Genomic DNA, 15131 nt, shown 5'->3' with positions numbered 1-15131 from the left:
CATGTTGCAGTTGTCGATCAAGGAATTTTAAATGTACAATTCAAACAATCCTTTGGACATTAACGGTTCAGGAACCATGGTTAATATTGAAGTGAATATTTTTTCCTCATTTAAAAAAGCTTGTTTTCCAAATAAATATAGGGCACAAAATAATGATCTAATATTTCAAAGAAAAGATTCAGAGAAATTATATTCTGTAGTTATTTTTAAAGAGATTTTAACAACTATTGCTTTGTATGCCACCTTTGTGTGTGGCTTTCAATGTCTCTAACTGCATACATGACCTGATAATAGAGAAGAGTTTCTTTAGAAGGACACTTCTGGTGCATTGCAGAACATATGAATTTCTGTATGTTTATTTTCCTGTAACTCTTTACCTTTTTTGCTCCTCTCCTTTTCATGGGTATCTTCACATGGGAATCAACATTTATTTATTTATTTCTATTTCATATTTCTTATCCTCCCATTTGCCTCAGATAGAATCTTTGAGTGGTGTAAATGTAATCAATAAAATAAACTTAAAATCATAATAATTTAACTATTAACTTTAAAAAGCTTGCTGCATTATCTCTCATGCTGTCATGGATTGACTGCTACTTAAATATATTTACATCTCTCTATATATATCAGGGTACATAATTATATGTTACCTTGATGTGGTGATATGATGGAGGAATGCATACACCCCAAACTGCAAAGACAGAACAAAAAAGGCCTATTTGGTGGAAATAAACAATTAGGATTCATTCAAGGAGACTGGCATAAACATCAGTTTCACTTCTTTTTTAGTTGTTCCTTCGTATTCAGATCAGGTCTCAGAATAATGATATAGCACTTGGGGAAAAAGATGCAGGCCAGTAATCCAGCCGCTGAAGACAAAATGGAGAAGATCTCCACAGCAACCACATATTTTCCCTTGGTGCTCAAATAGGTGGGAACAAATGTCACCCAGACACTGCAAAAGACCAACATGCTGAAGGTGATGAATTTGGCTTCATTGAAGCTGTCAGGTAAATTCCTAGCCAAGAAGGCTACCGTGAAGGTGACAGCTGTCAAGAAGCCCATACAGCCAAGGACAGTATAAAACATAGTGGTTGATCCTTCATTGCATTCCAAGACAATTTCTTCAACCATGGAGTGCATGTCTGAATCTGGAAATGGGGGAGAAATTGCCAACCACACTACACAGATGGTGAATTGAGCCATGAAGACAGATAGGACAATGGTGTTGGTCAATCTTCTCCCCACCCATTTCCTTATTTTGGAGCCTGGCTTGGTGGTCATGAAAGCAAGCACTACTATGGTTGTTTTACCCAAAATACAAGAAAGGGCTACAGAGAAAGCGATGCCAAAAGTAGTTTGTCGCATGAGACATTTCACTTGATCCGGTTGCCCAATGAAGAGGAGAGTAAAAAGGAAGGAGAGCAGGAGAGCAAGGAGAAGAATGTAGGTGAGGTTTCTGTTGTTGGCTTTGACAATGGGAGTGTCCTTGTGTTTAATGAAGATTCCCAACACCACAGCTGAGATGACAGAAAAGGAGACTGCAATAATTACCAAAGAAATACCCAATGGCTCTTGGAAAGTCAAATAAGTTACTGTTTTTGGAAGACAATTATCTCGACCTTTGTTTGGATGTTGATCCTCTTGACATGGAAAACAATCATCTAAGTCTGGGGGAAAAGAACAAATAAATCTGTTTCATGGAACCATTATAGCTTTTAAGCATGAAAAAGTATTAACATATTAGATTTAATAATATCCTATGAGTTCATATTATTCTTCTCAAAACAATTTACAATGAAATTAATTATATAATTGTTGTGACCCAGCAGGATCCGATTTAGGTGCTGCTGGACTCGGATAGTGAGGCCTCATTTCAGTCTGCCCTGGATGATGTGGAAGACCCTGTGCTGGTTCAGATTTAGAGCAGGGACCTGAGGGGCTGGTTGGCCATCAGGAGGTGCCTGATGCTAGAGTGAGAAGGGCTGAGAAACGAAAGCAGCAGCTTCGTAGGCCAGGCTCAGAGATGATAATTAGCACAGGTGGTTGTAAATTGGCCCCTCCCAAGAGAGCTTATAGGTGAGACGTTGGGAGGGGATATTTGCAGGAAACAACAGATTGAAATTAGCAGTGAAGAAAGTTGATGTCTTAGAGCCGTGTTTGAATATCTAGTTTGTTGTTCTTGTATTTTGAGTTATCTGGGCCCTCGGCCAAACGGTTTGTTATCTTGCAATTAAACAGTGGAAAACAGCCAAGCCTGTGTTTTGGCTTGTTCACAGGTGTGGAGAGAGTGGGGTCAGAAGATATAATGCAGTGTTCAATTTTTATATTCTTTATGTTATACAGTTATCTCAAAACTTTTATATGACATTTATTCTTCAGGTGGAATAGGCAGGAAAAAGAATTGAAATAGCAGGAAAAAATGTTACACAAATTGAATTTGATGGAAAATGACCTTACGTTCAAAAATATATAATAAATAAATTTCTGGATTGTTTATTGACATGCAATGGTTACCTGCCAAATGTCTACAAGTCATAAGAAGAGTCCAAATCTGAGTATTCTATTGATCCTTAAGAGAGATTATGCTATTTAAAATGAACTGGTAGATTGTAGCATTAAATATTTCCCAAATGTGCTGTTTCAAAAAGCTACTGGACTTTCTTTGTTTTTTCCTTGAAAACATTTTGCTTCTCATACAAGAAGCTTCTTCAGTTCTGAGTGAAGCAAGTCAGTCAGAACTGAAGAAGCTTCTTGGATGAGAAGACATCTTAGATGTTTTCAAGGAAACAAGGAACTCCACTTGCCTTTTGAAAAAGCAACTTTGGGACAGAAAGCACTTTGGATGAGTGAGAATCTTCATAGACATTAAATATCTCTTTGAATTAGAAACAAGTAGTTCACATTTTTCATTGCTCATCTATACAACCTATTAGACAGCTCAAAATTTTCAGACACCATAATACTGATTAAAAAGTGAACCCCAATTATATTTATTAAATTATTGATATATTCAATATATTCCTTTGCTCACCCATCTGGTCAGCTATCTTGCCTTCTGGGCACTGTCTACAGTCGTAGCAGCAGGATAATTTCCCTTCTATTTTTACCTTGCTGTAGCCAAAAGGACATTTCCCATTACAGATGGAAAGAGGCAATGTCTGTTCATAAATAAAACCAGAATTATTTCACATAAAGAACGTAAAGGTCAAGAGTGTTCATTTTATCAGGTATATATACCCAAACTTTTCACATCCTGATCAAACTTTAGTGTACTATTTCCCCATTTTTCTTTGTTTAAATTCACAAAAACAATCCTTCCGAAACTTTTGAAAATCTATCAAGATTTCTGGGTTTCCTGAATCCCGGGATCTCCAATCATTTCCCCATGTTTGGGGTGCTTGGAGGGAAAATCAGGCAACTATGGCAGAAGGCGGAGTATCAGAAGAAAGCCTGATTTCAGCTGGAGGAGTTCAGCCAGCCCCAGACATCCAAGCTCCAGACATCCAAGCTGCAATGCCTTTCCCAGCGGCAGAAGACAAGAAAGGATGAGTACTGGTGGAAATCAACCCCTAAGGCAGCTGAAGTTGCATTCCCTTACCCCAATTCTCAAATAAAGGGAAGGTTCTCGAGAGAGCTGGCAAGGGTGGACTGGATATAGGACTGGGCACAAGCCAGGCTCCCAAAGCCCCAGATGGAATCCCTGGAGTGTGCAATAGAGCAACTGAGAGAGGATTTTGACCGGACCACCCACCATGATGAATTAGAGGTGGGGAAAATTTGACAGGGAATCAGACCAGCTAGCTCTATTCCTTGATTCAGTAGATACCCACCTAAAATGCTATGGGCACCTGTACCCATCCCCCAGAGCCATGGTGAACACCATCACAGAGGGGCTAGAGGAAGAAGTTGATCCTAATAAATGACTGCATTTCTTTTGAACTTTGTCTCGAGGCTCATAAATTAATTAGGTCATCTCTGGAAACTTCACAATAGGCTTAAGACTTGAACTTTGGGTGCTATCTAACAAAATGAAATTCAACGGTGAAAAAAGTTAGGTTCTACATTTAGGCAAGAAAAACAAAATGCACAGGTACAATATATATGGTACCTTGCTCAATAGTAGGAACCATGAGAAGGGTCTTGTACTCCTAGTGGACAACCATTTAAATAATAGCGAGGAGTGTTTAGCCGCTGCCAAAAAAGGCAACAAGTTCTAGGCTACATAAACAGAGGGATAGAATCAAGATCACATGAAGTGCTAATACCAGTTTATAATGCCTTGATAAGGCCACACTTGGAATACTGCATCCGGACTGATCACCATGATGTACAAAAGATGTGCAGAGTCTAGAAAGAGTGCAGATGATTAGAGGTCTGGAGGCTAAAACATATGAAGAATTGTTGCAGGAACTGGCTATGTCTAATTTCATGAAAAGAAGGACAAGAGTAGACATGATAGAAGTGTTCCAATATTTCAGGATCTGCCACAAAGAAGAGGGAGTTAAACTATTCTCCAAAGCAGCTGAGGGTAGGCAGGAAGCAATTGGTCGAAACTAACCAAGGAGAGAAGCAATTTTGAACTAACAGAAATTTCCTGACTGTTAGAACAATGAATCATTGGAATAACCTGCCTCCAGAAGTTGTGAATACAACATGGGAGATTTTAAAGAAAAGATTGGACAACCATTTGTCTGAAATGATGTAGGGTTTCCTGAGTAGGGGGGGGGGAATTGGACTAGAATACCTCCAAAGTTATGCTGTTATTTCCCAAACAATCATGCTGAATTTGCAAGTTGAAATCCACCCCTCATAAACTTGCTGGGTTAGAGAAACATTTTCTTAACTGTTCCTTTTTTTTCTGATGTAGTTAAAGACACCTAATTACTTCAATTCAATTGTCCTTTATATGGCTCAGCAAGGATTTAATACATAGAAATATTGTTTCACGAAAATGACATATTAGGATTCAAACAAACAAAATAATTCTATTTCCTTCGGGGTCCAAATATATATGTAGTCACTTGGACTGTTAGATTTATAGTCAGGCTTCTCCAAAAAGGACATCTCATCTACCACACATTGAGGTTGCATGTAAAACTAATTAATTCACTTAAGTGCCTACTGTTGTCCATCTCTAGGATACATTTCATTATTTATCTTAGCATTCTGTTTTTCCATACTCCCTTTTTACCTTACTGGTAAAAGGGATTATTATGCGCGCTCCCTACGCTCCCCGGCTCCTGGGGCAAAGCTGGAGCCCCCCCGTGGGTGCCGCCATTCCAGGGGGTCCCAGCAAGCCACCCCTATAGCAGGGCGCCACTCCAAGGCACCCTGTGGTCCCCTTAGACTTCAGGGGAGCCCACCGGAGCAGCGAAAAGGCGGACGTGTGCATCCGTCACCTTCGGCTGCCAGAAGTTGTCTCTGTTGTTCACTCTAAATTGTTATGTGCATGCACGAAGAACAATTTACATTGAACAGTGCAAGTGTGTGCAGAATGCAGCGCACAACTGGCACACATCTAGCACGCACGCGGGTTGCGAACCCGTAGTAAAATGTGCAGCAACCCACCCCTGCAGTACAATCCTAGGCTGTATTAACAAAGGGATAGAAAAAAGATTTGGATTCGTAACTGGCTGACCAACCGCACTCAATGTATAGTCCTCAATGGAATTGCACCAACAGTTTCATTGCAGTGGAGTACCCCAAGGCTCTGTTTTTGGCCAAGTACTCTTCAATAACTTCATCAATGATTTGTATAAGGGGATAGATGGGGAACTCATCAAATTTGCAGATGACACCATCTGCAATAGCCAACACTCTAGAAGATAGATGTCAACTTGTAAAGCATTTCCATGAGTATTATTAAGTTGACATAGAAAAGGGAGAAGAATTACATGCATGTTAATATACATGAAAAAAAAATGAGGTTGTTATATCCAATTTTGATTATGATTGTGATTAATTATTTACTTATGTGGATCAATGAATACATGATTCCCTAAAAAGTGGGGAAAAAATGAGACACACCTGGTTAAATATGAGGGGCCAAACAGCATCCTTGGCAGAAATGGTAAGGAGCTTCTCTGGAGGAGCCATGGGGTCAATTTTTCCAATTTGGACTTTCAGAAAGGACATGTTTGGGAATGTGACCCAATTGAAAACATCAAACCCAGTTTCCAATTCTCCATTGGAGTCAAAAGAAACCTTTTCTCCAGCACTGTTGTTAAAGGAGACTTGCTGCAAAAAATGATGGAGCTGAATGGGAAAAAAAACCCAAAGAAATATAAATATTAACTGGATTCTTTGAAAGGAATCATAAAGATACTTTACATAACTGATTCATACATAAAATAAAGTTCATATGTTAGTGGGTGTTTATTCAAATTTTTTCAATAGCTTCTGTTTATTTTCAAATTACATCAAATTTTGCACAAATGGCCTTCATGGTTTAGATTATTCAGATAATATTTGAAAAAAATAATAATAATAGTTTTTTTTTTAAAATGCTTTAATTTTTGGAAAGAGAATACCATGAATGTTCAAAACTATCTGTAAAGAGAGGGAGGTCTACTGTTAAGTATTATGAACTATAAATAAAGACACTTTCAAAAGAAAAGGAGGAAAAAAATCTATAAGCCAACATTTTCTACATGATTCCTGGATTTGATTAGTAAACACGACCTGCCATGGTGATTGAAAGAAGTACTTCAAGCTCCTCTTATTCATTTTTTGACTCCACCTCAGTTTGGAGGAATGCAAGGCTCTCAAAGCATGTGCCACAGCATAGACTGCATTGTAGATGCTGTAACTATGTCCACCCATGGTGGTCTCAAAGACTGAATTGGGAAGAGTCTCCAGTTTCTCTTCTCCAGTGCAGATCCTTTCAGCATCCTCATCTGTAACATCACTGGAGAATGAGCATTCAAATGCATCTTTCCAGAAATCCCTAATAAATCCATCTTCTCTGTCAAAATTTGGGTTTTTCTTCTGAACAAATTGTTGAAATCCTCTTAACTCCTTTGAGTGAAGTGCAAAGGAAATTGCACCATGGAGAAAATCAATGGGCAATGGTCTGTGCATCAGAATAGAGGTGAATTCCATTTGAGCTGTCATGATCCAAACTTTGGCTTTTCTCTCCTTTGGAATATCATCCGAATCTAAACCAGAGATCATCATCCTCAATGTCACTATGCTTGTAATTTCAGCATTGAAGATGACTGCAATGACTGTACTCCCCATGATCACTTTATATATTTTATCTGCCTTATCCACCATTTCAGCAGCTTCACTGCCATACATCATTTGGGGTAGACATTCTATAAAGTCAAAGCAGATTCCTCTCTCTGAAAACATGGAAAGACTCTTTTGAACAAATCTCTCCCTATCTTCCTCAAACAGAGAAATCAACCCAACCCAGGTCCATCCAAAATGCAATAGTAAATGTAGCACTCCTTTAAGTTGGTGGATCTCATCAGGGAACATCCATTTGACAAAAATTCCTTCTTGGTCATTATTCATCAAAGGAGCTGATCCATATGTAATCTAATTGGGGAAATATGGGTGAACATAGGGTGAAAGGAAACAGACTTTTAAAAAATTAAAGAAAGAATGCTTTTTTAACATAATACAATAATTGGGTTTGGGTAGGATACAGAAAGAGGCTTCATCAAATGCACTGTAAGGGTTATGGATGTAATCAAAGAAGTGACTGGCCTTTGTGATGTTACTATTTAATACATTTACTATTATATGACAAATAGTTCTTGCCTCTGGAATCTTTGTCATAGGAGTTATCATAAGGACTTAACATCTGAAAATAACAACTAGCTCATGAACTTGTTCCACATTTCTTCTCACCTGGGGAAATTTGTAGTTGCACAGAGTTGTTGCCATGTTGAGACAGGTTTTAGTCTGGGGTCCTCCAATGACAGCTACTGTATTGGTTTGGTCATTACATTTGTAGTTGGGGATAAATTTATCTTTTGTAGATAGAAATTTCATTGCTAAAAGAGATGCTGTGTATTCCTCAAGATAATTGGTAGCGATGTGGAAGCCGAGGCTAACGTTGGGTAAAATATCAAAATGTTCATTGATCTCCTTTACAGCAAATGCCAAAGCCAAAGCATGTTGATAATTATGAGTGAGGAACCTTCAGTGAAAGTTACAAATGACATTAAAGGTTGCTGCTTCAGATTCAGACAGTTAATATTTTTAATAATATGTATGTAGTGCTTATGCATTTTGATATAAGGAATCAGTGATGAGGAGGGGGAGATAAGCTAACATTGTAGTGAGAAAGCATTTGTAGCCTGCATTCTTCTCTATTTTAGATTATACTTCTGGTGAACTGCCAAATTCATTGTAAAATATCTCTTCCAAAATCACCTTGGATGTCAAAGAAACATTTAATTTCAGTTCTATCTATATTTTGTCAGTGATTTTTAATGGTGGGAAGTCAGTTTAATGTTTCAACACTAAACAAGTCTGAAAAGAATTCTCAAATGCACTTGGGGATGCTTTATTTCTTGGTGAGATGAAACGGGGGGGATTCGGATGAACCTGAGGGCATGTAGAACCTCTAGATTTTTATTTTCAAAAAAGGACTTTATTGAAGGAAGAAAGTCTCCTGATGAAAAATTCATACAATTTATGAGTCACATCACTTTGTCTCAATTTGACATTCTGTATTTAAAAAAGGAGGCATTTCTGTGAATTCTCTAATAAAAATGGCTATATATGGACATAGGAAGTTGATTATTGACTAAATAGCAAATGATATGGTTCAGGAAAAAAATACTACAGGAAAAAAGAAACTGGAGGAGAAGCAGTTACAGGAGGATACTTACAGATACTGATCAAGCACTTCACGAGAGGGGAAGCTTTCAAAAGTGATCTCATTGGAAAGAAAGAAGACCTGATAAATAATTGCAGCAATGATTAAGTCTCCAGGTTGATAATATTTGTGAACAATTGGAAGAGGACTACTGAGTTTGCACTTGTAAACAGGAGAAATTAATACTATGTTAGGAAAAAAGAATAAAATCAATGTTCTGAATATAACCAACTCACTATAACATATGGCCATAGTAGATATTAAACAGTAGCTCCTATTTTATCATTCAGATGAAGAATTGGGTTGGCCACCCATTAATGTTACCTACAGTTAATACAATGAACATTCTATGGAATTAACAATAGGAAATATCAAGTCTAACAGAAATCCCCCTTTTCCCTGCCTGCATGTAGTTCTGTATTTCTGAACAGAGATTAATGCAATGTAATGTTTCAATCTAGGATCACAGTTTTGTCAGTGTCTGCTGGAATGCCCTTGTGACATGGAGAAGAAGTGACAATGACTATACTTAATGAGAAATCAATAATATTACTTGCAACAGTACTTTGTTTGAAAAATATCAGAGAGAGACATGCTTATTATGTCTCAGTAGACACTACTGCATTGTTATGAACTTTTGGAACTTAGACATTAAGTGGAAAATGGGAGAGTGAAAGGTCATACGTACAAAAGAAAAAAATAGAGAAAACAATAGCGGAAATACATTTATTGAACTCATTTTTCTTACTCTTTGCTTAATATAATAAGTATCATGATACTATTACCAATATATGGTCTATCATGATACTTCTACTATTACCCATTCCTTGCCACAACTCTTGCCCTCCAGGTATGTTCCAAAACATGCCAATCAGAGTTGGGATTCAGCTGGTTCTCTCTGGTTCAGGTGAATCAGTAGCGGTAGCTGCAGGAGGCTCTACCCAACATCTGGACATAATGTATAAACACTCCGCATGCATCATTTTTGGCCTCTACGCACCCCATTTTTGGCCCATTCCAGGCAATGCATATCACCGCCATCTATGACTGCCAAATGGGACGCATGTAAAACAGAACAAATGGAGGCCAAAAATAGGATGCATGGAGGCCAAAAATGGGATGCGCAAACACCTAAAATGGGGCGTGTGGAGGCTGAAAAGGGGAAGAGTGGAAGCGGTGATAGGCCGTGGTGATCCTCGCAGCCAGGAACAACTGATTATCAGTTTTGCTGGAGGCTGATCCAACCACCAATCAGCTGCTCATGCTAAATCAGGCTGTACTTAAGCTGACCAGTCTGTTTGCTTTTTGCTGCAAGGAGGCAAATTGCTGGGAGCAGAGGCTGAAGGTTGGGGTATGTTGGGTGTGTGGGATTTGAGCTCTGTAATATTTGCTCTGTAAGATGACAGACATTTCCACCCACTTTTCTGGGTGGAGGGAGTGCATCTTAAAGTTTGAAAAATGTGGTATTATTCAATGTGGGTTTCTTTCTGAAAAATATAGGTGTATTTCATTAATGCCTTTTCCCTTGGTGTATTAATTGAGCCCTTTTGCCATTGTCCATATAGTGGTATATGGATAAACCATTTTCTGTATATAAGGAGCATGATGGCTCACATGGTTAGGATGCTGAGTAGGAGGTTAGCAAGCCCACCTTTGAGACCTAAGTGCTGCCATTGGATTGGGTTGAGCTTCCATCCTCTACTCCAGCTCCTGCCAGAGACATGAAAGGAGCCCCCAACTGGGCATCCTCTGGGCAATGCTGATATCTCAGGATAATCCTTTCAACCCGGAAGCATCGCGGTGCTTCTGACATAAGTTCAATGCGATCTGTTTCTGGCACCTTCCTCTATTGTCCCCCACCCCCCAATATAGGTGCCTGTTTGCTTTAGCTTGGCAGCTGCAATGACCTTCACCTCTTGGGTGACCCTGTTGGTGATATACAGTATACTCATAGCATACACTCACAATATTTCTTGTTAACCCCTCTCAGAAACGCCCACTACTACCACAATGAGGCAGCATGGTAGGATTTGAGGAGGGAGAATTATTTTAAGACATTTGCTACATGATCTGTATTGCTTACCAGTGTCCCACCAATTAAGACATCTCTCCTTTATAGGAAGCCCTTCTTCTGTGTTACAGAGTGCCCCTGGGATAGTGTCAATCCATAGGCACATTGTGCTCCACTATTGCAAGCATTTAGATTTCATTGAGGGTCGCATTAGAGTTTTGTTGATCTTGGGGTGGGAAGTGTCCAGTGTGGGCATGGCCAGCATGCTGCCACTCATGTCTGGGGATGGTCGACCCTGTTTGTTTGTTTGTTTATTTATTTATTTTTTATTTACTTGTCAACAAGTACAAGGAAAGAAGTATGAAAACACATGAAAAAATGGCACAAATAAATGGATATAAATAAGCAAAACATACCCATTAACACGTAAAAAAAAGAGTACATATAAATGGGACAGTAGGACAGGGACAGTAGGCACGCTGGTGCGCTTATGCATGCCCCCTTAGGGACCTCTTAAGAAATATGTAAGGTCCATGGTAGACAGCTTAAAATAAAAGGTATTGGCGTTGGGTTAAAGGAAATAACAACAATAATCGGGTATTCCACACATTTACTACTCTATTGCTGAAATATTTTTTCCTGCAAAACACCACAAAAACCTGTGGTGGCCCAAGTGTTATGCCAGGGAAAACAGGCTCCCAAGCTCCAATTTCATCTGTGATGACCTCCTACAATCCTCTGCCAGTGAAAACACAGTGGGGGGATATGCATGGCCCTCATAAGTTCCGTTTTCACTGGCAGAGGTACTGCAGGCTGGTCCTTCACTGTTTCCAGTAGCCCTGTGTGCCAGATCTAACCACTCTGTGGGCCGTATCTGAACTCTGGGCCTTGAGTTTGACACCCCTGCTTTAGATGATCTCTAAAAGCATTTTTCACCCTCAAGCTGCACGATAGGACAATGATATGCCCTTGTGTTTACTACACTTTGGTTTGGTTCAAGATGGTTTCCTTCTGTCACATGAGTTGCCATTTAGTTTCTTGTGATTTAAATATTACACTGGGTTTAATGGTATGCTGCCAAAATTAAGTTTTGGATTAAGTTAATTAATCCAAGGAAGGAAGGAAGGAAGGAAGGAAGGAAGGAAGGAAGGAAGGAAGGAAGGAAGGAAGGAAGGAAGGAAGGAAGGAAGGATTTTCCAACTCAAGAAGCTTTTTCCACCATTCCAGCAGCTTCACTGTCGTACATCACTTGAGGTAGACATTCTATAAAGTCAAAGCAGATTCCTCTCTCTGAAAACATGGAAAGGCTCTTTTGAACAAATCTCTCATAATCTTCTTCATACAGAGAAATCATTCCAACCCAGGTCCATCCCAAATGCAACAATAAGTACAGAATTCCTTTCAGCTGATGAATCTCATCAGGGAACGTCCATTTTACAAAAAGTGCTGAGTTGTCATTATACATCAACGGTGGTGATCCAAATGTGATCAAAGTGGAGGAAAGACAGAAGAACCTAGTTAAATGGGAGTTTTCTGAAAAAAATAAAAATAAAGGTCTAATGCATATATCTATATGTACTAAATAACTGGGCTTGAGTGGGTATGCAAGGCAAGTTCCTAAAACTATTTTTCCCAATTAATATATGCAAATTTATTACTGGTCATCAAACAACAGTGAGAGCCCTTTGTTGATAATCTTCATATCTAATAAATTTCTCATTAAATGACAAATATTTTTTGCATCTGGAATCCTTTTCATAAGAATGATTATGAGGACTCAACATCTGAAAATAATAAATGCATGAACTTTCCATCTTGCTCCATATTTGTAATTGCACAGAGTAGTTGCCATATGGATATAGATTTTAGTTTGGGGTCCTCCAATGATGGCTACCTTATTGGTCTGGTCATTAAATTTGTAGTTTGAGATAAATTTATCCTTTGTAAATAGAAATTCCATTGCTAAAAGGTAAGTTGTATATTACTCAAGATTGCTGGTAGTGATGTGGAAACTGAGGCTAACATTGAACAAAATCCTAGAATTTTCATTGATTTTTGAGTGCTCCCTCTGATATATGTTGTTTTCTGGACACTGCAGCAACTAGAGTACGTTTGTTGTACCCCACCTGCCATACCAACTGTGACAATTCCTGTGGTAGACTGATGAGGCCATGCTTATAAATTCTTTAGCTTTCTCTCATTCATTAGCTTAGTGAAGTTCTTGACACTTTGAAAACATAGTGATGCTAAATTGTGTGTGAACGTAGAATTTAGAGATCACTAAGGTCCACTACAATCACCAATAATGTAATCATATTACATTGGAGGCTAAAAGAGAAAAAAGAAGGAAGGAAGGAAGGAAGGAAGGAAGGAAGGAAGGAAGGAAGGAAGGAAGGAAGGAAGGAAAAATGTATCAATAATAAATATATTATTGTTAGTTCTATTGCATGATAAAAGGGATGCAAATCATTAAAGAAATAGTGACAACACAACAATGGAAAAGGTAACATCATCTCTTCAGAATAGAATTTTAACCAAATTCAAGAGAGGATGATTTCTTAGTATGTTTCATGGTTGGAGTAAAAGGAAGGGTTAGGTCTTGTTTTTTCCTACCTATTTATTTACTGTTGCATCTATAATGTATTAGAGAGAGGTCAGGCAGAAGAGGTACAGGTGAAACTCGAAAAAATTATAATATCGTGTAAAAGTTCATTTATTTCAGTAATGCAATTTAAAAGGTGAAACTAATATATGAGATAAGACTCATTACATGCAAAGAAAGATAGTTCAAGCCGTGATTTGTAATAATTGTGATGATTAGGGCATAGAGCTCATGAAAACCCCAAATCCACCATATCAGAAAATTAGAATATTACATGCAATCAATAAAACAAGGATTGTACATAGAACAATATCAGACCTCTGAACAGTATAAGCATGCATATGTACTCAGTACTTGGTTTGGACCCCTTTTGCAGCAATTACTGCCTCAATGTGGCGTGGCATGGAAGCTATCAGCCTGTGGCATTGCTGAGGTGTTATGGAAGACCAGGATGCTTCAATACCGGCCTTCAGCTCTTCTGTATTGTTCAGTCTCATGTCTCTCATCTTTCTCTTGACAATGCGCCATAGATTCGCTATGGGGTTCAGGTCAGACGGGTTTGCTGGCCAATCAAGCACAGTAATCCCACAGTCATTGAACCAGGTTTTTGTGCTTTTGGCAGTGTGGGCAGCTGGAAAATGAAATCAGCATTCCCATAAAGCTCGTTTGCGGAAGGAACCATGAAGTGCTCCAAAATCTCCCGGTAGATGGCTGCATTGACCCTGCTCTTAATGAAGCACAGTGGTCCAAAGTCCTGTTGCTCAGTGATCCAAAGTCCTCTTTTCTGATGAGAGCAACTTTTGCCAAAAGCACCAAAAACTGGTTCAATGACTGTTGGATTACTGTGCTTGATTGGCCTCTCCATTCTTCCTCCATACTCTGGATCCTTTGTTTCTAAATGAGATGCAAAAGTTGCTATTGAAGCATCCTTATTTTCCATAACACCTCAGCAATACCACAGGCTGATAGCTTCCATGCCATGCCACATTGAGGCAGTAACTGCTGCAAAAGGGTTTGCTCCAAACCAAGTACTGAGTACATTTCTATGCTTGTACTGTTCAGAGGTCCGATATTGTTCTATGTACAATCCTTGTTTTATTGATTGCATGTAATATTCAAATTTTCTGAGATGGTGGATTTGGGGTTTTCATGAGCTGTACGCCATAATCATCACAATTATGACAAATCACAGCTTGAATTATCTTGCTTTGCATGTAGTGAATCTATTTCATATATTACTTTTACCTTTTAAGTTGCATTACTGAAATAAATGAACCTTTGCATGATATTCTAATATTTCGAGTTTCACCTGTATGTTACTGATCCCGTACCCCATAAGCGCATTTTGTTAGATTGGACCTAGCATGAAAGCACTTTCTGCCCTGGCCTTACCTTGGGGATCATTCTCGTGCTCAAGGTGTAGCTGGCCACAACCATGTCGTCCTTCTGGAAAGCCCTTAAAAGATTGGAACGTCAAATGTCCTGGGGATTGTGTGATAGGGCAGCGCCTATGCATCATACGACATGATATAACGTGACCTGATCTGACCTGATATAATATGATATTTAATTGAAATGCACTGTCTGTTATTCTATTTAGTCATTTTGTATCTATCTTTGTAATTTAATTTGGTTTCCTTTTAATGTCCTTTAAAAAAAATCTATCTGAGCTCTTTTATTAT

General features: G+C 38.7%; 1 protein-coding gene across 1 annotated transcript; it reads right to left on the bottom strand.

Annotated features, from left to right (window-relative positions):
- Nucleotides 1–774: 774 nt before the first annotated feature.
- LOC309381723 (vomeronasal type-2 receptor 26-like) lies at nucleotides 775–14886 on the bottom strand (the record flags this gene model as incomplete). The annotated part of the gene is made up of 4 exons (XM_081933008.1): nucleotides 775–1670; nucleotides 3035–3161; nucleotides 7861–8100; nucleotides 14842–14886. 4 exons carry the CDS (start codon nucleotides 14884–14886, stop codon nucleotides 775–777), a joined length of 1308 nt encoding a protein of 435 aa, XP_081789134.1.
- Nucleotides 14887–15131: the final 245 nt, after the last annotated feature.

This window comes from Natrix helvetica (genome assembly GCF_964273705.1).
Source record: "Natrix helvetica genome assembly, chromosome: Z".
In the NCBI taxonomy this organism is placed as follows: Eukaryota; Metazoa; Chordata; class Lepidosauria; order Squamata; family Natricidae; genus Natrix; species Natrix helvetica.
Note: the sequence above shows the minus strand (reverse complement) of the source record. Positions and strands in the feature narration are given on the sequence as shown.